This window comes from Carcharodon carcharias, chromosome 8, assembly GCF_017639515.1.
Source record: "Carcharodon carcharias isolate sCarCar2 chromosome 8, sCarCar2.pri, whole genome shotgun sequence".
NCBI lineage: Eukaryota > Metazoa > Chordata > Chondrichthyes > Lamniformes > Lamnidae > Carcharodon > Carcharodon carcharias.
Window position 1 is genome coordinate 116713279 of NC_054474.1, and position 24615 is coordinate 116737893.

Genomic DNA, 24615 nt, shown 5'->3' on the forward strand with positions numbered 1-24615 from the left:
TTCACTGGAGCATTGCAGCAGGCCAAGGATGGACATGTGGGCATGAGAGCAGGGTGGTGTGTTGAAATGGCAAGCGACAGGAAGGTCTGGGTCGTGCTTGCAGACAGACCGAAGGTGTTCTGCAAAACGGGTCACCCAGTCTGCGTTTGGTCTCTCTAATGTAGAGGAGACCGCATTGGGAGCAACGAATGCAGTAGACTAAATTGAGGGAAGTGCAAGTGAAATGCTGCTTCACTTGAAAGGAGTGTTTGGGCCCTTGGGCGGTGAGGAGGGGGAAGTAAAGGGGCAGGTGTTGCACCTTCTGCGGTTGCATGGGAAGGTGCCGTGGGAGGGGGTTGAGGTGCAGGGGGTGATGGAGGAGTGGACCAGGGTGGAGTGAACAATCCCTACGGAATGCCGACGGGAGGGGTGAAGGGAAGATGTGTTTGGTGGTGGCATCATGCTGGAGTTGGCGGAAATGGCGGAGGATAATCCTTTGAATGCGGAGGCTTGTGGGGTGATAAGTGCGGACAAGGGGGGCCCTATCATGGTTCTGGGAGGGAGAGGAAGGTGTGAGGGCAGACGCATGAGAGATGGATTGGATACGGTTGAGGGCCCTGTCAACCACCATGGGTTGAAAACCTCGGTTAAGGAAGAAGGAAGACATGTCAGAGGAACTGTTTTGGAAAGTGGCATCACCGGACCAGATGCGATGGAGGCGAAGGAACTGAGAGGTTTTATACCCACCTTTTGGCCTCTTTCGATCCCCTCGCCCCACCCCACCCCCAATAGAGCCATCTGTCACTTGCTCATCCTACTTTCCATCCTTAATGTCACCATTAGCACATCCTTTAGCTAATATCACCACCATCAACACCCCTTTGACCTTTTGTTTATGACATCTTTGGCAGTCTCTCCTTTGCCTCCACCTATCATTGGCCCTCTATACAGCTTCACCTGTCCCACCCCGCTTAAGCAGCTTATATTTCACCACATTTCTTTTTCTCAAGTTCTGATGAAGAATCATACGAACTCGAAACGTTAACTCTGTCTTTCTCTCCACAGATGCTGTCAGACCTGCTGAGTTTTTCCGACAATTTTTGTTTTTGTTCAGATTTCCAACATCTGCAGTATTTTATTTTTACCTTAGGGAATAAACTGAGACCTGGAGACCAGACTCTGGCCAGAGAGCATGATACCCCATTCAATTAGATCATGCCTGACCTGTATCTCAATTACTTTTAGCTGCCTTTGATCCATTTCCTTCATTCCTTTACCCAACAAAATTTTATTGATCTCAGCCTTGAAACCTCCAGTTGACCTGCACCATCCACTACTTTTGGGGGAGGGGATTCCAGATTTCTACTCCCCTTAGTGTGTAGAAGGGTTTCCCGATTGCATCCCTGAATGAAGTAAACCCTAATTATCAGGTTATATCCCTTGCTGTGGTCTCCCCCACCAGTAGATACAGTGTAGACAGAGAACCTATCTAACATTTTAATTATTTTAAATACCTTGATTGGATCACCCTTAAACTTTTATATTCAAGAGAGTACAAGCAAAGTTCATGCAACCATTCCTCATAATTAACTCCTTTTCAGACCTGGTATATAGTCAAAAGGATCCAAAGGTCAACAGTAACTGTGGACATCGGGGCTTGTGCCCTTAGCAGGTCCAGGCCCAAGTTGCAACTTTTGCTTTACCGGCAGCTTTGCCTCTCTGAGCAGGTGACAGGTGGCCATATGTACAGCCAGCGCCACCTCTTTGCACAGGTGACAGATGGCCATATGTACAGGCAGCATCACCTCTCTGCACAGGTGGCCAGATGTACAGCCAGCATCACCTTTCTGCATAGGTGACAGGCAGCCATATGTACAGCCAGTATCGCCTCTGCGCAGGTGACAGGCGGCCAAATGTACAGCCAGCATTACCTCTCTTCGCAGTTGGCCATATGTACAGGAAGCATTGCCTCTCTGCACAGGTGACATACAGCCATATGCCTGATCCTTAACATTGAGGATACTCCCCATCATGTTGTACGGCACTACCACCGTGCAAAATGGGATAGATTTCAAACAGATCAAGCAACTCAAGACTGGGCATCCATAAGGCGCTGTGGGCCATCAGCAGCAGAATTGTACTCAACCACAATCCATAACCTCATGGCCTGGGATATCCCCCACGCCACGATTACCAACAAACTAGGGGATCAACCCTGGTTCAATGAAGAGTGCAGGAGAGATGCCAGGAGCAGCACCAGGCCTACCTAAAAATGAGGTGTCAACCTGGTGAAGCGATGACACAGGACTACTTGTGTGCTAAACAGCATAAGCAGCAAGTGCTAGACAGGGCTAAGCAATCTCACAACCAGTGAATCAGATCTAAGCGCAGCAATTCTGCCACATCCAGTCGTGAATGGTGGTGGACAATTAAACAGCTCACTGGAGGAAGAGGCTCCACAAATATCCACATCCCAAATGATGGAGGAGCCCAGCACTTTAATGAAAAAGATAAGGCTGAAGCATTTGCAACAACATCTTCAGTGGATGATCCATCTCGGCCTCTTCCAGAGGTCCCCAGCATCAAAGATGCCAGTCTTCAGCCAATGCGCTTCACTCCACATGATATCAAGAAACAGCTGAAGGCACTGGATACTGCAAAAGCTATGGACCCTGACAAGATTTGTGCTTCAGAACTTGCTGCACGCCTAGCCAAGCCGTTCCAGTACAACTACAACACTGGCATCTTCCTGACTATGTGGAAAATCACCCAGGTATATCCTATACACAAAAAGCAGGACAAATCCAACCCGGCCAATTACTGCCCCATTAGCCTACTCTCGATCATGAGTAAAGTAATGGAAGGGGTCATCAACTGTCCTATCTAATAGCACTTGCTTAACAATAGCTTGCTCACGGATGCCCAGTTTGGGTTTTGACAGGACCACTCAACTCCCAACCTCATTATAGCCTTGGTTCAAACATGGACAAAAGAGCTGAACTCCCGAGGTGAGGTGAGACTTTGACATCAAGGCAACATTTGACTGAGTGTGGCATCAAGGAGCCCTCGCAAAACTGGAGTTAATGGAACTCAGGGGGAAAACTCTCTGCTGGTTGGGGTCAGAGCTCACACAAAGGAAGATGTCTGTGGTTGTTGGAGGTCAGCGTCTCAGCTCCAGGACATCACTTGGCCCAGCCACCTTCAGCTGCTTCATCAATGACCTTCCTTCCATCATAAGGTCAGAATTGGGGATGTTTGCTGATGATTGCACAATGTTGAGTACCTTTCATGACTCCTCAGACACTGAAGCAGTCCATGTCCAAATGCAGCAAGACCTGGACAATATCTAGGCTTGGGCTGACAAGTGGCAAGTAACATTTGCGCCACACGAGTGCCAGGCAATGACCATCTCAAACAAGAGAGAATACAACCATCACCCCTTGTGTTCAGTGGCATTACCATCACTGAATCCCCGACTAACAACATCCTGGGGCTTACCATCGGCCAGAAACTGAACTGGACTAGCCATATAAATACTGGTCAGAGCAGGTCAGAGTCTGGGAATCCTGCAATGGGTAACTCACCTCCTGATTCCCCAAAGCCTGTCCATGATCTCGAAGGCACAAGTCAGGAATTTGATGGAATACTCCCCACTTACCTGGACGAGTGCAGCTCCCACAACACTCAAGAAGCTTGACACGGTCCAGGGCAAAGCAGCCTGCTTGATTGACACCCCTTCCATAAATATTCACTCCCTCCACCAGCGACGCACAGCAGCAGCAGTGTGTACCATTTACAAGATGCACTGCAAGAATTCACCAAGACTCATTAGACAGCACCTTCCAAACCCACAACCGCTACCATCTAGAAGGACAAGGACAGCTGATAGATAGGAACACCACCACCTGGAAGTTCCCCTCCAAGTTACTCACCATCCTGACTTGGAAATATATCACCGTTCCTTCATTGTCGCTGGGTCAAAATCCTGGAACACCCTCTCTAACAGCATTGTGTGTGTACCTACACCACATGGACTGCAGCGGTTTAAGAAAGCAGCTCACCACCACCTTCTCAAGGGCAATTAGGGATAGGCAATAAATGCTGTCCCAGCCAGTGAAGCCCACATCCCATGAATGAATAAAAATAAAACATACAGGCAGCATTGCCTCTCTGCAGGTGGCAGATGGCCATGTGCACAGGCAACATTGCCTCTCTGTGCAGGTGGCAGACAGCCATATGTACAGGCATCATCGCCTCTCTGCACAGGCGGCAGACAGCCACATGTACAGGCATCATCGCCTCTCTGCACAGGTGATAGGCAGCCATATGCACAGGCCATACTGAACGTGCCAATACTGAACCCAGCAGCTGTCCCATTTTTGATGGATCTCCTGGACAAGGCATCTTAATTGGACCCCTCCAGGACGATTTACCCAGCAGGCATACCAGTGCCTCTCCCAGGCCTTGGCCAGCTTGCCCTGATGTGTGCAGAGCCCACAGGCAGCTCAGACAAGGAGGACGCAGTATTGGAACTGCCTTGGGCCAGTACTACAATGATGCAGATGAAGTGGGAACACGAAATTTGTAAGGCCTCCTCCACCTCGATCTGTCTGGGTGCAGCCGGTAGGTCACAAATAATGACCCACATTCCCCCCTCCCCCCATCCAAAGAAAAGCACAAAACCCTATTTTTAGCACAATTTGTTGGAGGAACAAAATTGAAAAGAATTTGATCAGTTTGAAATTCCTGAAAGTGAGAAAATCAGCTTGAATTTCCAAAAAGAATTCGACTCCAATGGTGGGAAGAGCTTGCAAGGAAAGAGATGCTTAATCATTTAAAAGTTATTTACAAAGATTTAGCTTTGTTCTTAAAGTGGAAAGTTTTTTATTATATTCTATTATAAGGCTGTAAAATGCTGGTAGTTGATGTGCGAAAGTTGTATTAACAAAGCACTGGAGAAAGTAAGAAAGGTGATGTCCTGAGACTGAGAAACAGAGAAAAAAAACTTAAGCAGATTGCTGCACAAAGCACAGGAGAATGTAGAAAGATCAGCCACATTTTTCTCAAAGTTTGTTCAATGTTACAGTTCAGTGAGAATAGTTTCCAAGCCACCAATGACTTGAGTGGAGTCAAGACCTAGAGATAGTCATGACTCGCAATTTTCTAAACCCTGGAGAGGAGAAAAACCCAGGCTGAAAGGCAACCCACTTCTGACCTCCACTTTCGTATGCACTGTATATGCCACCAGAGATAAATGCAAGGTCGGCTTCAGTTAAACACAGCTCCTTAGCTTGGCCACGGTCCTAAACCCCTAGCCTGGTGACCAGGACTTGGGGGCCGATTCTGTCTCTCCAGCTCTGCTTCTTACGTGAAAAGGCAAAGCAGTTTTTGTTAATTCTTATCAATTATTCATTTTTATTAATTACTCATTTTTTACATTAACAATTTATTGCTTTGGCAGTGCTTTTTTCTTGCTCAGCAAGTTGCTTATTTCATCTTCATACCTTAATTTTTTTTTGGAAATTCGTGTTTAATATTGTGCCAAACCAGATCTCAGGCAGCTGCTGCTGGGTTTCCTGCAGAAGGGGAATGAGGGCTCACAAGAGTTTGATTGCTTTGGGGAGGGCTGGCAAAAGGGTGTTATTTTTGCTCCATTAGAAATGGGAAGTGTTGGAAATGCTCAGCACATCTGGCAGCATCTGTGCACAGAGAAACAGGGCCCAGTGATCTTTCGTCAGAACAATGCAAATTGTGGACCTGAAGTGTTAACTCTCTTTCTCTTGCCACATATGCTGCCTGGCCTGCTGAGTTTTTTTTTCCAGCATTTTCTGTTTATATTTCAGATTTTCAGCATTTGTAGTACTTTGCTCTCCTATTGTATGCTCCATGCTGGGCATTTGTAAGTGTGGTTAGTTTCAACTTAAATAAGAAAATATTTATTACTCAATGCAAAGTGTAAATTTTCTGTTAACAAAGCTCACTTGTGTGGATATAAATAGCAGATGATAGCAGCTGAATTGGTTGGTGCTAATTACTGGAAAATTTTGCCATTTTTAAACTTGGAAGTGAAATCAGGAGTCATGCACCAATCGAATATGTCACTGTTAGTTCAAGATATTCTCATTTGTATATAGGAAACATAGAAAGTAGGAGCAGGAGTAGGTCATTCATACGAACATACAAACAAGGAGCAGGAGTAGGCCATTCAGCCCCTCGAGCCTGCTCCACCATTTAGTAAGATCATGGCTGATCTGATACTAACCTGAAATCTGCATCCCACTGACAACCTATCACCCCCTTGCTTACCAAGAATCTATCCACCTCTACCTTAAAAATATTCAAAGACTCTTCTTCCACCACCTTTTCGGAGAGTTCCAAAGACTCATGACCCTCTGAGTGAAAAGAATTTTGCCTCATCTCTGTTTTAAATGGGCAACCCCTAGTTCTAGATTTTTCCATAAGAGGAAACATCCTCTCAACATCCACCTTGTCAAGACCCCTTAGGATCTTATATATTTCAATCAAGTCACCTCTTACTCTTCTGAACTCCAGCGGATACAAGTCTAACTTGTCCAACCGTTCCTCATAAGAAAATCCACTCATTCCAGTTATGGTAAACCTTCTCAACTGCTTCAAACACATTTACATCCTTCCTTAAATAAGGTGACCAATACTGTACACAGTGCTCCAAATGTGGTCTCACTAGTGCCCTGTACAACTGAAGAATAACCTCCCTACTTTTGTACTTAATTACCCTCGCAATAAATGATGACATTCTATTAGCTTTCCTAATTACTTGCTGTACCTGCATTCTAGCCTTTTGTGTTTCATGCACTAGGACACCCAGATCCTTCTGCATCTCAGAGCTCTGCAGTCTTTCACCATTTAGATAATATGCTTCTCTTCTATTCTTCCTGCCAATATGGGCAATCTCACATTTCACCACATACTCCATTTGCCAGATCTTTACCCACTTAATTAACCTATCTATATCTTTTTGTAACCCCCTTAGTCCTCTTCACAACTTACTTCCCTACCTATCTTGTGTCATCAGCAAATTTGGCAACCATGTGTTCAATCCCTTCATCCAAGTCATTTATACAAATTATAAACAGTTGAGGTCCCAGCACTGATCCCTGTGGCACACCACTTGTTACATCTTGCCAATCTGAAAAAGGCCCATTTATGCTGACTCTCTGCTTCCTGTTAGCCAGCCAATCTTCTATCCATGCCAATATGTTATCCCCTATACCATGACCTTTTATTTTCCGCAATAACCTTTGATGTGGCACTTTTTCAAATGCCTTCTGGAAATCTAAGTATAGTGCATCCACCTTCATCCACAGCACATGGTACTTCTTTAAAGAACTCCATTAAATTGGTTAAACACTATTTCTCTTTCACAAAACAATGTTGACTCTACCTGATGCCTTTGAGCTTATCCATTTGCCCTGCTTTGGCTTCTTTAATAATAGCTTATAACATTTTGCCCACGACAGACGTTAAGCTAACTGGCCTATAGTTTCCCACTTTCAGTCATCCTCCCTTCTTGAATAATGGAGTTACATTTGTTATCTTCCAATCTAATGGGAACTCCCCTGAATCTAGGGAGTTTTGGAAATTAAAATCAGTGCATCAACTATCTCACTAGACATTTCTTTTAAGATCCTAGGATGAAGATCATCAGAACCCGGGCTCTTGTCAGCTGCAGCTCCAACAATTTACTTAGTACCACTTCTCTGGTGACTGTTATTTTCCTGATTTCCTTCTCCACTTCCATTTCCTGGTTTATAGCTGCTTCTGGGATGTTACTTATATCCTCCATAGTGTAAACTGATGCAAAAGGTGAGGTGAGAGTGACTGCCCTTGATATTAAGGCCACATTTGACCGACTGTGGCATCAAGTAGCCCTAGCAAAACTGGAGTCATTGGGAATCAGGGGGAAAACTCTCCCCTGGTTGCACTGTTTGAGTTCATACCTAGAACAAAGGAAGGTGGTTGTGGTTGTTGGAGGTCAATCATCTCAGCTCCAGGACATCACTGCAGGAGTTCCTCAGGTTAGTGTCCTCGACCTAACCATCTTCAGCTGCTGCATTAATGACCTTCCTTCCATCATAAGGTCAGAAGTGGGGATGTTCACAGATGATTGCACAATGTTCTGCACCATTCATGACTCCTCAGATCTGAAGCAGCCCATGCCCAAATGCAGCAAGACCTGGACAATATCCAGGCCTTGGTTGATAAGTGGCAAGTAACATTTGTGCCACACAAGTGCCAGGCAATGACCATCTCCAACAAGAGAGAATCTAACCATCGCCACTTGATGTTGAATGGCATTGCCATCACTGAATCCCCCACTATCAACATCCTGGGGGTTACCATTGACTAGAAACTGAACTGGACTAGCCATATAAATATTGTGGCTACAAGAGCAGGTCAGAGGCTAGGAATCCTGTGACGAGTAACTCACCTCCTGATTCCCCAAAGCCTGTTCATCATCTACAAAGCACAAGTCAGGAAAGTTAATGAATACTCCCCACTTGCCTGGATGAGTGCAACTCCCACAACACTCAAGAAGCTTGACACCATCCAGGACAAAGTAGCTCGCTTACTTGGCACCACATCCACAAACATTCACTCCCTCCACCACCAACGTACAGTAACAGCAGTGTGTACCTACTTTTACAGTATGTTTTTATGTTCCTTGCAAGTTTACTCTCATACTCTATTTTTCCTCTCTTAATCAATCTCTTGGCCCTCCTTTGCTGAACTGTAAACTGCTCCCAATCCCCAGGCTTGCTGCTCTTTCTAGCAACTTTATATGACTCCTCTTTGGATTTAATAATACCCTTAATTTCTTTTGTTAGCCACGATTGTGCCACTTTTCCTGTTGTGTCTTTGCACCAGAAAGGAATGTATAACTATTACAATGCATACGTTCGCTCCTTAATTACTAGCCATTGTCTATCCATCGTCATGCCTTTTAATGAAGTTCCCAAGTCTATCTTTGCCATCTCACACCTCATACCTTCGTAGTTTCCTTCGTTAAGATTTAGGAGCCTAGTTTCAAATTGGACTTCTTCACTTTACATCCGAATGAAGAATACCATCATGTTATGGTCACTGTTCCCTAAAGGGGCCCACACAACAAGATTATTAATGAAACCCTTCTCATTGCATAACACCAGTTCCAGGATAGCCTGTTCCCTAGTTGGTTCCTCGACGTACTGGTCTAAAAAACCATCCTGTTCACACTCCAGGAATTCATCTGCCTCAATATTATTGTTAATTTGGTTTGTCCGGTCTATATGTAAATTAAAGTTACCTATGATTACTGTAGCATCCTTGTTACATGCACCTCTAATTCCCTGTTTAATTCTATCCCCTACCTTATCATTACCATTTGGATACCTATAAACAACTCCCACTAATGTTTTCCGCCTCTTGTTGCTTCTTAGCTCCACCCAGTCCATCCTAAATATTGAGTACCCTTGGATATCCAGTTCCCATCCTTGGTCACCCTGCAGCCATGTCTCCGTAATCGCAATCATATCGTATCCGTTTACATCTGTTTGCGCTGTTAATTCGTCTACTTTATTGTGAATGCTCCATGCATTCAGATACAATGCCTTTAGACTTGTCTTTTTAACATTTTTACACATATTTTTGTACTATAGCCTTATTTGCCGCTAGTCCTTGTTTCCTCTGCCTTATACTTTTGCTTTCTACTTTTCTGTCTTTCATTCCTTTCTTTGTTTCCCTCTCTTGAGTCTCTCCACTCAGGTTCCCGTCCCCCTGCCAATCTAATTTAAACCCTCCCCACAGTACTAGTGAATACCCCTGCGAGGATATTGGTTCTGGACCTGCTAGGGTGCAACCTATCCATCTTGTACAGGTCCCATTTTCCCCAGAATTGCTCCCAATGCCTCAGGAATCTAAATCCCTCCCTCCTACACCATCTCTCCAGCCATGCATTCATCTGGTCTATTCTCTTATTCCTGATCTCGCCAGCACGTGGCACAGGGAGTAATCCTGAGTTTGCTAACTTTGGGTTCTGCTTTTTAATTTATTTCCTAGCTTCCTATATTCTGCTTTCAGGACCTCATTTCTCTTGTTACCTATGCCACTGGTGCTGATATGGACCACAACCTCTGGCTGTTCACCCTCCCCCTTCAGAATGTTCTGCAGCTGCTCAGTGACATCCTTGACCCTGGCACCAGGAGGCAACATACCACCTTGGTGTCATGTCTGCGACAGCAGAAACGTCTATTTGTTCCCCTTTTAATAGAATCCCCTATCACTATTGCTCCGTTACTCTTCTTTCCCCCCTCTGGGCAGCTGAGCCACCCGTGGTACCACGGACTTGGCTCTTGCATTCTCCTGAGAAACCATCTCCCCCAGCAGTATCCAAAATGGAAAATCTGTTGGAAAGGGAAGTTGACCCAGAAAACTCCTGCACTACCTGCCTACTGCTTTTACTCTGTCTGGCAGTCACCCATTCCCTTTCTGCCCGTGCACTCTTTATCTGCAGTGTGACCACCTCAGTGTATGTGCTATCCATGAAGATCTCATCTTTGCGGATGTTCCAAAGTGACTCCGGCCGCAATTCCAGCTCCAAAACACGAATTTCAAGTAGATGCAGCTGGAGATAGTTCCTGCACACATCGTCGCCCTGGACTCTGGAAGTGTCCTTTACTTCCCACATCATACAGGAAGAGCATTCCACTTGGCTGAGCCCTGCCATGTCTTACCCTTAAATTACTCCCTTTACTTTTACTTCCTCCAGTTTAGAGAATATTAAGGACAGAAGAATGAATGCTTACCAGGTCCTACTTACCAAGGCTGTAGCTTTTCTTACTGAGGAAAGGTAGAAAGCGAAAGGATCACCTTCCCTTTTCACTGGACTCCTTCTCTCACCAAACTCCAACTGAAGCACTCTAATGCAGCCTAAAGCAGCACTCCAGTGCAGACAAAAGCAGCTCTGTAGATCGCTTGCTTTTGTGCTGTCTGAATCTAGCTTTTGAAAACTTGTTTAAGCAAGTTAACTAATTAAATAGCTGCAGTTGCAAGCAGAGCCTGTATAACCCCTGTTTTAAAGCTGGACTAAAACTCACCTTCTCCCAACCCAAAGAGCAACTTTTAGTTAGTTGCTAAATTAAAGAAAGATTAGACTTTAGATAGAAATTAACTCTTAAAAATCTATCTCTCACCAAACTCCAACTGAAGTACTCTAATGCAGCCCGAAGCAGCACTCCAGTGCTGCAGACGCTTGTTGTTTGTGGTGCTTGTCAAGTATTTTGGATGTTGCTGTTCAGATGTTGCATAGGGCCACGTTCAAAGAAGCGGAGCTGGTTGCATAATATGAACAACCAAGTTGTGCGTAACTGTCTGATAAAACCATGGTTTTAGAGTGTATTCTACTGATAACTGAGTTTTCAATGGGCTTTATAAATAAAAGCATAGAGTACAAAAGCCAAGAAGTTTTGCTGGACATGTATAAAACAGCTCAATCCCAGTGTGACTATAGATCCCAATTCATGGCACCTGAAGGATGTGAAGGCTTTGTTGAGGGTTCAGAGGAGATTTACTAGAATAGCTCCAGGCATGAGGGATAAGAGAGAGCTGGGCTGTTCTCCTTAGAGCAAAGAAGCCTGAGAGGAATTGATGGAGTTGTGTCAAATATGAAGGGTTTACCTAGAATAGAAATTGTTTCCAGTGGCTGAAGGATCGATAATCAGTTGGCCCAGATTTAACTTCATTTAAGTTGATTGGTAAACAAACTAGAGGCAAAACGTGGAAAAATATTTATATGAGAAGTGGTTAGGATTTGGAATGCACTCCCTCCCTGATATTCTTTTATTCATTTATGGGATGTGGGTGTCGCTGGCAAAGCCAGCATTTATTGCCCATTCCTAGTTGCCCTTGAGAAGGTGCTGGTGAGCTGCCCTCTTGAACTGCTGCAGCCCATGTGGTGTAGGTACACCCACAGTGCTGTTAGGAAGGGAGTTCCAGTTCCAGGATTTTGACCCAGCGACAATGAAGAAACAGCGATATATTTCCAAGTCAGGATAGTGAGTGGCTTGGAGGGGAACTTCCTGGTGGTGGTGTTCCCATGTGTCTGCTGCCCTTGTCCTTCTAGATGGTAGTGGTCGTGGGTTTGGAAGGTGCTGTCTAAGGAGCCTTGGTGAATTCCTGCAGTGCATCTTGTAGATGGTACACGCTGCTGCTACAGTTCGTCAGTGGTGGAAGGAGTGAATGTTTGTGGATGGGGTGCCAATCAAGCGGGCTGCTTTGTGCTGGATGGCGTCAAGCTTCTTGAGTGTTGTGGGAGCTGCACTCATCCAGGCAAGTGGAGAGTATTCCGTCGCACTCGTGACTTGTGTTTTGTAAATGGTGGACAGGCTTTGGGGAGTCAGGAGGTGAGTTACTCATCGCAGGATTCCTAGCCTCTGACTTGCCCTTGTAGCCACAGTATTTATATGGCTAGTCCAGTTCAGTTTCTGATCAATGGTAACCCCCAGGATGTTGATAGTGGGGGATTCTGCAATGGTAATGCCATTGAACGTCAAGGGGCAAAGGTTAGATTCTCTCCTGTTGGAGATGGTTATCACCTGGCAATTGTGTGGCGTGAATGTTACTTGTCACTTGTGAATTGCTTCATCATCTGAGGCGTGGCAAACAGGTCTGAACGTTGTGCAACCAGCTGTGAACATCTCCACTCTGACCTTATGATGGAAGGAAGGTCATTGATGAAGCAGCTGAAGATAGTTGTCCCCAGGACGCTGCCATAAGACTCTTCTGCAGTGATGTCCTGGAGCTGAGGTGACTGACCTCCAACAACTACACCCATCTTCCTTTGTGCTAGGCATGAATCCAACCAGCGGAGAGTTTTCCCCCTGATTTCCATTGACTCCAGTTTTGCCATGGCCCCTTGATGCCACACTCGGTCAAATGCTGCCTTGATGTCAAGGGCAGTCACTCTCACCACACCTCGGGAGTTCAACTCTTTTGTTCATATTTGAACCAAGGCTGTAACAAGGTCAGGAGCTGAGAGGTCCTGGAGGAACCCAAACTGAGTGTCAGTGAGCAGGTTATTGCTAAGCAAGTGCTGCTTGACAGCACTGTTGATGACCCCTTCCATCACTTTACTGGTGATTGAGAGTAGACTGCTGGGACAGTAATTGGTCTGCTTTTGGTGTACAGGACATATCTGGGCAATTTTCCACATTGCTGGGTAGACGCCAGTGTTGTAACTGTACTGGAACAGCTTGGCTAGGGGCGCAGCAAGTTCCAGACCACAAGTCTTCAGCACTACTGCTGGAATATTGTCAGGGTCCATGGCCTTTGCAGTATCCAGTGCCTTCAGCCATTTCTTAATATCACATGGAATGAATCGAATTGGCTGAAGACTGGCATCTGTGATGCTGGGGACCTCTGGAGGAGGCCAAGATGGATAATCCACTCCGCATTTCTGGCTGAAGATTGTTGCAAATGCTTCAGCCATACCTTTTGCACTGATGTGTTGGGCTCCTCCATCATTGAGGATGGGAATATTTGTGGAGCCTCCTCCTTCAGTGAGTTGCTTAATTGTCCACCACCATTCACGACTGGATGTGACAGGACTGCAGAGCTTAAATTTGATCTGCTTGTTGTGAAATTGCTTAGTCTGACTATCACTTGCTGCTTACGTTGTTTGGCATGCAAGTAGTCCTGTGTTATAGCTTCACCAGGTTGACATCTCATTTTTAGGTATGCCTGGTGCTGCTCCTGGCAAGCCTTCCTGCACTCTTCATTGAACCAGGGTTGATCCCCTAGCTTGATGGTAATGGTAGCGTGGGGGATATCCCATGTCATGAGGTTATGGATTGTGGTTGAGTACAATTCTGCTGCTGCTGATGGCCCACAGCGCCTCATGGATGCCCAGCCTTAAGTTGCTTGATCTGTTCAAAATCTGTCCCATTTAGCACAGTAGCAGTGCCACACAACGTGATGGTGGGCATCCCCAATGTGAAGGTGGGACTTTGTCTCCACAACGACTGTGCGGTGGTCACTCCTACTGATACTGTCATGGACAGATGCATCTGTGACAGGCAGGTTGGTGAGGATGAGGCCAAGTATGTTTTCCCCTCTTGTTAGTTCTCTTACCACCTGCAGCAGACCCAATTTAGCAGCTATGCTCTTTGGGACTTGGCCAGCTCTGTCAGTAGTGGTGCTACTGAGCCACTCTTTGTGACGGACATTGAAGTCCCCCACCCAGAGTACATTCTGCACCCTTGCCACCCTCAGTGCTTCCTCCAAGTGGTGTTCAACTTGGAGGAGCACTGATTCATCATCTGAGGTGGGTCGATACGTGGAAATCAGCAGGTTGCCCATGTTTGACCTGATGCCCAAGAGATTTCAAGGGGTCCGGAGTCGATGTTGAGGACTCCCTTCCAGCTGTATACCACCGTGCTGCTACCTCACAATTTACAGTTATAGGTTGTTACTGGTATATCCTGTTTAACATCAAATGTTATTGAGTTCTGTGTCATTTGCTTCAGATGCAGTACATTATGGGAGGCAAGCAGGATAGTGGAATTAAGACTACAGTTGGAATCAGCCATGACCTTATTGAATTACAGAGCAGGCTTGAGGGGCCAAATGGCTCTTGCTCCTATTTCTAATGATCTTATGTAATTTGTGCAGTGATCATGTTGTATCTCATGGGTGTTTTTTGTGCACTGTGCCATGACAGGGAATGGTTTGGGTACAGAATAGACACATTCCATTAATGGGGAATGGAAGAGCATCAAAAGTCAATGCTGCCTAGATGATTAAAGATATAAAGATTAAGTGAAACAACAATTGATGATAAATGTCTGATTCAGAATATAGTTGAATCAAGGGGAATACAGAAAGTGATGGGGAGGCCTAAGAAAGGAAATGAGAGTTAAAGGGAGAGTGTGAAATTAGATTAGTAGGTAATATGAAAGGGAGCCCAAAAGTCATTTATAAACATATAAATATTAGTAGGGTAGTCAAGGGAAAGGCAGGGCTGGTTTAGGACCATAAAGGAGGCAGGATATATGGCTGAGGTATTAAGTGAATACTTTGCAACTGTCTTCACAAAACAATCAGATGCTGGCAGTGCGGCAGTAAAGGAGAAGACCGTCAAGAAAAACATATGAATAAAGGTTGGCAATGCTAAAGTAGAAATATCACCGAGTCTAGATGTGTTTGTTTGCTGACGGAAGTCAGGCTGCAAATTTCTGAGGCTTTGCCACAGTCCTCCAATTGCCTTTGGATATGGATCTGGTGCCAGAGAACTGGAGGATTGTAAGTGTTACACCCTGTTCCAAAAAAGGCGAGGGGGTTAAACCCAGCAATTGCAGATGAGTCAGCCTAATGTCAGTGGCAGGGAAACTTTTAAACACTTTAATCCAAGATGTAATTAAATGGCATATGGAAAAATAGGGGTTAATAAATTAAATTTGTGTCAGCTGTGGCGCAGTTAGTAGCACTGTCATTTCAGAATCAGAAGGTTGTGCGTTCATGTCTCACTTGAGCACAAAAATCTAGGTTGACACTCACTGATGGAGGAGATGTTAAACCGACATTTACTCTTTCACTTGGATATAAAAGATCCCATGACACTATCTGAAGTATAGGGGAAAGTTCTCCTTGACCAAGTCCTGTCCAATATTTATTCCTCAATCAACATCACACAAACAGATTATCTGCTCATTATCACATTGTTGTTTTGGGATCTTGCTGTGCACAAACTAGCTGTTCCATTTCCCACATTACAACAGTGGCTACACTTCGAAACTACTTAATTGGCCATTAAGTGCTTTGGGATATCTTGTGATGTGCAAGTTGCTATAGAAATGCAATCTTTCTTTGTTTCTACTTTTCATTCAGCCTGTTGTTGCAGCAGGAATGTGCTGCCAGGAACAGAATAGGATGCAAATTCAGGAATAACTTCAAAAGAAAATTGGATAAATGTTTGAGAATGAAAAATTTTCAGAGCAATGGGGAAAGAGCAGCTGTGTGGGACTAATTACATAACTCTTTGTATAGCCTCTTCTGTGCTGTATCATTGTCTAATTCTATGAGTCCTGTCTGTTTCATCCACTCTGGATGTTTCATCCTGCTGCTGCTTCACTTTCAGATGACTTCACGTTGCTGTCCCGTGTGAGGAATAAACCCTACGATGTCTTTGGCTGTTGGTTGAATGAAACACATCTGATCTCCGGGAACCTACACTGGATTGGGAATATGACATCTTGCTCAGTATTGTGGTTGAACAAGGCCTATCAGGTAAGTACATACTAGAAATTTGCTGCCATTAGCCCCTTAAACCTGTTCTTCTTTCAAGTTGGAACCAAAATACTGAATTAAAATGATCATATTGAATGGCGGAGCAGGCTTGACCGGCCATATGGTCTACTCCTGCCACTAATTCTTGTGTTCTTGTGTTTTACTATGTTAGAGGCACTATGCATATGCAAGTTGTTGTTGATGGGATTATTTAAGTCACACAGAGCAACAGGATCCAGGTTGAAGTTGTGGTCTGTGCTGAATTAGCAGATGAGAGGAGGGGCATTTGCACAGTATTAGTGTCCTGGGCTGTGGAAGGAAAGAAGGAGCTGATGATCAGTATTCAGTGACCGCTGTGGGAAAGTGAGTGTGTGTTTATGTGCATGTGGTTTTGTGTGTGAATATGTCTGTGTAGGTATGGATGTGTGTGGGTGTGTCTGTGAGAAAGAGAGAGTAAATGTGTTTGTGTATATAGGCAGGGAGCTATCTACATGCCTAGGTCTTAACACATCTCTGGATTACACCACACTGCCTCTAGGTCTAGGTCATGTGCCTTCTTACATCACTGTGTGGATGGCACTGTACTCAGTCCCACATTAACCCTGTATGTGCCAGACCCTTATATGAATCATTCAACACCGCCCTCTGCTTTCTATCTCTTAGACAATATTGTATCCACGCCCCTTTAATCCCATGAGCTTCAATTTTGCTCGCAAGCCTATTATGTGTTGCTTTATCAAACTCCTTTTGAAAATCCATATACATAACGTCGACTGCACTCCCCTCATCAACCCTTTCCCTTACTTGATCAAATAATTCAATCAAGTTAGTCAAACACAATTTGTTTTTAACAAATCCATACTGGCTTTCATTTATTAACCCATGTTCTTCCAAGTGCCTATTAATTTTGCCCTGAATTATTGTGTCTCAAAGTTTCCTCACCACTTCCTAAAGTTATCAGGTATATCCTTTTCCCCTTATTTGAACAGGGTCTAACATTTGCCGTGCCTAAGTCCTCTGACACCCATATCCAAGGAAGATTGTGGTCACCCTGACTTTTCTCAGCAATCAAGGATGCATCCCATCTGGAAAGGGGGCTGTTTCTATTTTGAGCTCTGTCAACTTTGAAGAATCTCCTCTATTCTATTTTTATCCTGTCTAATATCATTACTGCCTCTGACTTTCCTGTTATATTGAGAGAATACTCTTCTTTACTGAAGATGCAAAGTATTCATTCAATACCCCGGCCAGCCCCTCTGCCTCCACAAGACTGTTTCCTTCTCAGCCTCTAACCAGCCTCCGCCTTCCTTTGACTAACCTTTTACTATTTATATGTTTATAAAATCTTGATGAAAAAGCTTATAGTGAAACCTTTACAAATCTCTGATCGAGCCTCAGTTGAAGTGTTGTGTATAATTATGGACACCACATTTTGAAATAATGTCAAAGCCTTTGAGAGGGTACAGAGGAGGTTTATCAGGTTTAGCAGGGATGAGGGGGTTCAGTTATGTGGAGAGATTGGAGAAGCTGGGATTGTTCTTCTTAGAGCAGAGAATGATAAGTGGAGATACAATGGAGGCATTCAAAATTTTATAAGCAAGTAGGAAGAAAGTATTTCCTCTGGCAAATGGTTTGGTGACCAGGAGCCACAGATTTAATAACTGCCAAGAAAAATGGTGGAAATAAGGGGAATTTTCTCCACACAGAGGGTTAAGATGTGGAGCCCACTGCCGGAAAGAGTGGTAGAATCCAATTTTGTAAGAATTTTAAAAAGACATGTATATGAAGAGGACTAATCTGCAGTGTTATAGGGAGGAAGTAGGCTGGAGCATTAAATTGGGCAGCTCTTTCACATAGCCAGCACTGGCCCAACAGAACAGATAGCAGCCTTTTGTGTTGCAAGATTTTGTGATTTGTAAAGACATTCATGTTGTCTTTTACATTCCATTATCCATACTCAGGCTCTATCTTCATTTTTCATACTTCCAGCTGTGCATTTTCTATATTTTGTTTGATTCTCTATTATTTTAGGAGGCTGGCATTTATCATGCGATACCCATCACGAGTATTGCAGGGTGACGGGTATCACAGGGTAACGGGTATCACAGGGTAACAGGTATCAGGGTAACGGGTATCACAGGGTAACAGGTATCACAGGGTAATGGGTATCACAGGGTAACGGGTATCACAGGGTAATGGGTATCACGGGGTAACGGGTATCACGGGGTGACGGGTATCACAGGGTAATGGGTATCACAAGGATGACGGGTATCACAAGATAACGGGTATCACAAGATAACGGGTATCACAGGGTGACGGGTATCACAGGGTTGACGGGTATCACAGGGTTACGGGTATCACAGTGACGGGTATCACAGGTGATGGTTAACACAGGAGTGATGAATACTGTAGGGGTGACAGGTATCATAGGGGTGATGGGTATCGTAAGCGTGATGGATATCATGGATATCGCGGGGAGATGGGTATCACAGGTGTCATGGGGTGACAGGTATCACAGGGTAACTGGCATTGCAGGGTAACGGGCATCATGGGTGACGGGTATCAAGGGGTGACGGGTGTCATAGGGGTGACGGGTATCACAGGGTGACTGGCATTGCAGAGTAACGGGCATCACGGGTGACGGGTATCACGGGGTAACGAGTATCATTATGACGGGTATCATTGATGGGTTTCATAGGGGTGACGAGTATCGCAAGGGATACGGGTATCGCAGGGTGATGGGTATCACGTGGTGACGGGTATCACGGGTGACGGGTATCACAGGTGACGGGTATCACAGGTGACGGGTATCACAGGGTGACTGGTGTTGCAAGGATGATGGGTATCACAGTGGTGATGGGTATCACTGGGATGATGGGTATCACCGGGGTGACAGGTATCACGGGGTAACGGGTATCACTGACGGGTTTCTTAGTGGTGACAGGTATTGCAGGGTGATGGATATCACAGGTGAGGGATATCGCAGCGATGACGGGTATCACAGTGTGAAGAGTGTCGCAGGGATGATGGGTATCACAGGGTGACAGGTGTTGCAAGGGTGACGGGTATCACAGTGGTGACGGGTATCACTGGGATGATGGGTATCACGGGGTAACGGGTATCACTGACGGGTTTCATAGTGGTGACAGGTATTGCAGGGTGACGGGTATCACGGATGACAAGTATCACAGGGTGATGGGTATCACAGTGATGGGTATCGTAGGGGTAACGCGTGTCACAGGCTGATGGGTATTGCAGGGATGACGGGTATCACAGGGTGAAGAGTGTCGCAGGGATGACGGGTATCACAGTGGTGACGGGTATCGTAAGGGTGACGGGTATTGCAGGGATGACAGTTATCACCGGGATGATGGGTATCGCAGGGATGAAGGGTATTATGGGGCTCTGGAGAAAGTGGAGAAGAGGTTTACAAGAATGTTGCCAGTGTTAGAAAAGTGTAGCTACGAGGAGAGATTGGGTAGGTTGGGGTTATTTTCCTTAGAACAAAGAAGGCTGAGAGGTAACTTGATTGAGGTGTACAAAATTATGAGGGGAATAGATAGAGTGGACAGGATAAAATTGTTACTCTTGATGGAGAATTCTAGAACCAGGGGACACAGATTCAAGATAAGTGGCAGAAGGTGTCGGGGGGACGATGAAGAACTTTTTTACGCAGAGGGTAGTGAGTGTCTGGAATTCGCTGCCCAAGTTGGTGGTAGAGGCAGAAACTTTAAACTCTTTTAAAAAGTCACCTGGATCTGCACCTTAAGTGCTGTAAGCTGCAGGGCTATGGGCCAGTTGCAGGAAGCTGGGATTAGAAAGGGCGCCTGGGTGCCTTCGACTGGCATGGACAAGATGGGCCAAATGGCCTCGTTCTGCGCTGTAACTTTTCTATGGTTTTATGGGTGACGGGTATTGTAGGGGTGACGGTTATCGGACGGTGAGGTGTATCACAGGGATGGTGGGTATCGCGGGGTGACGGGTATCCATAGTTGTGACGGGTATCACAGTGGTGACGGGATCACGGGTGACGCGTATCGCAGGGTGACGTGTATCACAGTTACAGGTATCGGGTGACAGCTGTCACGGTGATGGGTATCACACGGGTGATGGTTATCACAGGATGTCGGGTATCGTAGGGGTGACTGGTATCACGGGTGACGGGTATCACGGTGATGGGTATCACGAGTGAAGGATATCACAACGTGACGGGCATCACAGGGGTGACGGGTATCACGGGTGATGGGTATCAGGGTGACGGGTATCGTAGGGGTGACGGGTATCGCATGGTGACAGGTATTGTAGAGGTGACAGGTATCGCAGGGCCGATGGGTATCACAGGGTGAAGGTGTTGCAAGGATGACGGGTATCACAGTGGTGACGGGTATCACAGTGGTGACGGGTATCACGGGGTAACGGGTATCACTGACGGGTTTCATAGTGGTGACAGGTATTGCAGGGTGACGAATATCACGGGTGATGAGTATCACAGGGTGATGGGTATCACAGTGATGGGTATCGTAGGGGTGACGGGTATCACAGGCTGATGGGTATCGCAGGGATGACGGGTATCACAGGGTGAAGAGTGTCGCAGGGATGACGGGTATCACAGTGGTGACGGGTATCGTAAGGGTGACGGGTATTGCAGAGATGACAGGTATCACTGGGGTGATGGGTATCGCAGGGATGAAGGATATTATGGGGCTCTGGAGAGAGTGGACAGGAGGTTTACAAGAATGTTGCCAGTGTTAGAAAAGTGTAGCTACGAGGAGAGATTGGGTAGGTTGGGGTTATTTTCCTTAGAACAAAGAAGGCTGAGAGGTGACTTGATTAAGGTGTACAAAATTATGAGGGGAATAGATAGAGTGGACAGGATAAAATTGTTACTCTTGTTGGAGAATTCTAGAACCAGGGGACATAGATTCAAGATAAGTGGCAGAAGGTGTCGGGGGGGCGCGGAAGAACTTTTTTACACAGAGGGTAGCGAGTGTCTGGAATTCGCTGCCCAAGTTGGTGGTAGAGGCAGAAACTTTAAACTCTTTTAAAAAGTACCTGGATCTGCACCTTAAGTGCTGTAAGCTGCAGGGCTATGGGCCAGTTGCAGGAAGCTGGGATTAGAAAGGGCGCTTGGGTGTCCTTCGACTGGCATGGACAAGATGGGCCGAATGGCCTCGTTCTGTGCTGTAACTTTTCTATGGTTCTATGGGTGACGGGTATCGTAGGGGTGACGGTTATCGGAGGGTGAGGGGTATCACAGGGACGGTGGGTATCGCAGGGGTGATGGGTATCCGTAGTTGTGACGGGTATCACAGTGGTGACGGGATCACGGGTGACGGGTATCGCAGGGTGACGTGTATCACAGTTACAGGTATCGTAGGGGTGACTGGTGTCACGGGTGACAGGTATCACGGTTACGGGTATCACGGTGACAGGTATCACGAGTGAAGGATATCACAACGTGACGGGTTTCACGGGTGATGGGTATCACAGGATGATGGGCTTCGCAGGGGTGACGGGTTTCACAGGGTGACAGGCATCACAGGAGTGTTGGGTATCACAGGGCGATAGGCATCGCAGGGGTGATGGGTATCTCAGGGTGACGGGCATCACAGGGTGACGGGTATCGTAGGGGTGATGGGAATCGCAGAGTGACGGGTATCACAGGTGATGGGTATCACAGGGTGACGGGCATCGTAGGTGTGACGGGTATCACGGGGTGACAGGCATCACAGGAGTGACGGGTATCACAGGGTGATAGGCATCGCAGGGGTGACGGGTATCACAGGGTGACAGGAATCGCAGAGTGACGGGTATCGCAGAATGACGGGTATCGTAGAGGTGACGGGTATCGCAGGGTGACAGGTATCACAGCGTGATGGGTATCGTAGGGATGACAGGAATCACAGGGTGATGGGTATCGTAGGGATGACAGGAATCACAGGGGTTCACAGGTATCAAGGTGACTGGTATCGTAGGGGTGACAGGTATCACAGGGTGACGGGTATCACAATGTGACGAGTATCTTAGGGGTGACAGGTATCTAAGGAGTGACGGGCATCACAGTGACAGGTATCGTAGAGTGACGGGTATCGTAGGAGTGACGGGAGTCACAGAGTGACAAGTATCATTGGGTAACGGGTATCACAGGGTGATGGGTATCGCAGGGGTGACAGTATCACAGGGTGACAGGTATCGTGGGGTGACAGGTATGGCAGTGTGATGGGTATCGTCGGGTTGACGGGTATCATGGTGACAGGTACCATAGGGGTGATGGGTATCGCAGGGTGACAGATATCTTAAGGGTGACAGTTATCATAGGGGTGACAGTTATCGCAGGAGTGACGCGTATCGCAGGGCTGACGGGTATCATAGGGGTGACGGATATCACAAGGGTGACGGGTATCGTGGGGTGACAGGTATCGTGGTGTGAGGGATATCGCAAGGTGATGGGTATCGACAGGGTGACGGGTATCGTAGGGGTGACAGGTTTTGCAATGTGACAGGTATCGCAGGGTGACAGGTATCACAGGGGTGATGGGTATTGCAGGGTGACAGGTATCGCAGGGTGACGGGTATCACAGGGGTGATGGATATTGCAGGGTGACAGGTATCGCAGGGTGACAGGTATCACAGGGGTGATGGGTATTGCAGGGTGACATGTATCGCAGGGTGACGGGTATCACAGGGGTGATGGGTATTGCAGGGTGACAGGTATCGCAGGGTGACGGGTATCAGAGGGGTGATGGGTATTGCAGGGTGACAGCTATCGCAGGGTGACGGGTATCACAGGCGTAATGGGTATTGCAGGGTGACAGGTATCGCAGGGTAACGGGTATCACAGGGGTGATGGGTATTGCAGGGTGACAGGTATCGCAGGGTGACGGGTATCACAGGGGTGATGGGTATTGCAGGGTGACAGGTATCGCAGGTTGACGGATATCGCAGGGTGACAGTTATTGCAGGGTAACGGGTAACACGGGTGACGGCTATCACAGTGATGGGTAATGCAGCGGTGACAGGTATCACGGGTGACGGGTATAGCAGTGACGGGTATCGTAGGGGAGACAGGTATCGCATGGTGATGGGTATCACAGGGGTGATGGGTATTGTAGGGGTGAAGGGTATCGCGGGGATGATGGGTATCACAGGGTGACAGGTGTTGCAAGGATGACGGGTATCACAGTGGTGACGGGTATCATGGGGTACCAGTTATCACTGACGAGTTTCATAGTGGGGACAGGTATTGCAGGGTGACGGGTGTCACGGGTGACGAGTATCACAGGGTGATGGGTATCACAGTGACGGGTATCGTAGGGGTGATGGGTATCACAGGCTGATGGATATCACAGGGATGATGAGTATCACAGGGTGAAGAGTGTCGCAGGGATGACGGGTATCACAGTGGTGACGGGTATCATAAGGGTGACGAGTATTGCAGGAATGACAGGTATCACTGGGGTGACGGGTATTGCAGGGATGAAGGGTATTATGGGGCTCTGGAGAGAGTGGAGAGGAGGTTTACAAGAATGTTGCCAGTGTTAGAAAAGTGTAGCTACGAGGAGAGATTGGGTAGGTTGGGGTTATTTTCCTTAGAACAAAGAAGACTGAGAGGTGACTTGATTGAGGTGTACAAAATTATGAGGGGAATAGATAGAGTGGACAGGATAAAATTGTTTCTCTTGATGGAGAATTCTAGAACCAGGGGACATAGATTCAAGATAAGTGGCAGAAGGTGTCGGGGGGGACGATGAAGAACTTTTTTACACAGAGGGTAGTGAGTGTCTGGAATTCGCTGCCCAAGTTGGTGGTAGAGGCAGAAACTTTAAACTCTTTTAAAAAGTACCTGGATCTGCACCTAAAGTGCTGTAAGCTGCAGGGCTATGGGTCAGTTGCAGGAAGCTGGGATTAGAAAGGGCGCCTGGGTGTCCTTCGACTGGCATGGACAAGATGGGCCAAATGGCCTCCTTCTGCGCTGTAACTTTTCTATGGTTCTATGGGTGACTGGTATCGTAGGGGTGACGGTTATCGGAGGGTGAGGTGTATCACAGGGACAGTGGGTATCGCAGGGGTGATGGGTATCACAGTGGTGATGGGATCACGGGTGACGGGTATCGCAGGGTGACATGTATCACAGTTACAGGTATCGTAGGGTGACAGCTGTTACGGTGATGGGTATCGCACGGGTGATGGTTATCACAGGATGTCGGGTATCGTAGGGGTGACTGGTATCACGGGTGACGGGTATCACGGTGACGGGTATCACGAGTGAAGGATATCACAACATGACGGGCATCGCAGAGGTGACGGGTATCACGGGTGATGGGTATCACAGGGTGA

General features: G+C 46.5%; 1 protein-coding gene across 3 annotated transcripts in view; it reads left to right on the forward strand.

Moving 5' to 3' along the window:
- Positions 1–24615, forward strand: part of fbxw5 (F-box and WD repeat domain containing 5) — a 401196-nt gene that overhangs the window by 325282 nt on the left and 51299 nt on the right. For all 3 annotated transcript variants that reach the window (XM_041193118.1, XM_041193117.1, XM_041193120.1), the window contains exon 5: positions 16130–16278. In XM_041193118.1, coding sequence (XP_041049052.1) covers positions 16130–16278 — 149 coding nt within the window. The remainder of the gene's footprint in view (positions 1–16129; positions 16279–24615) is intronic.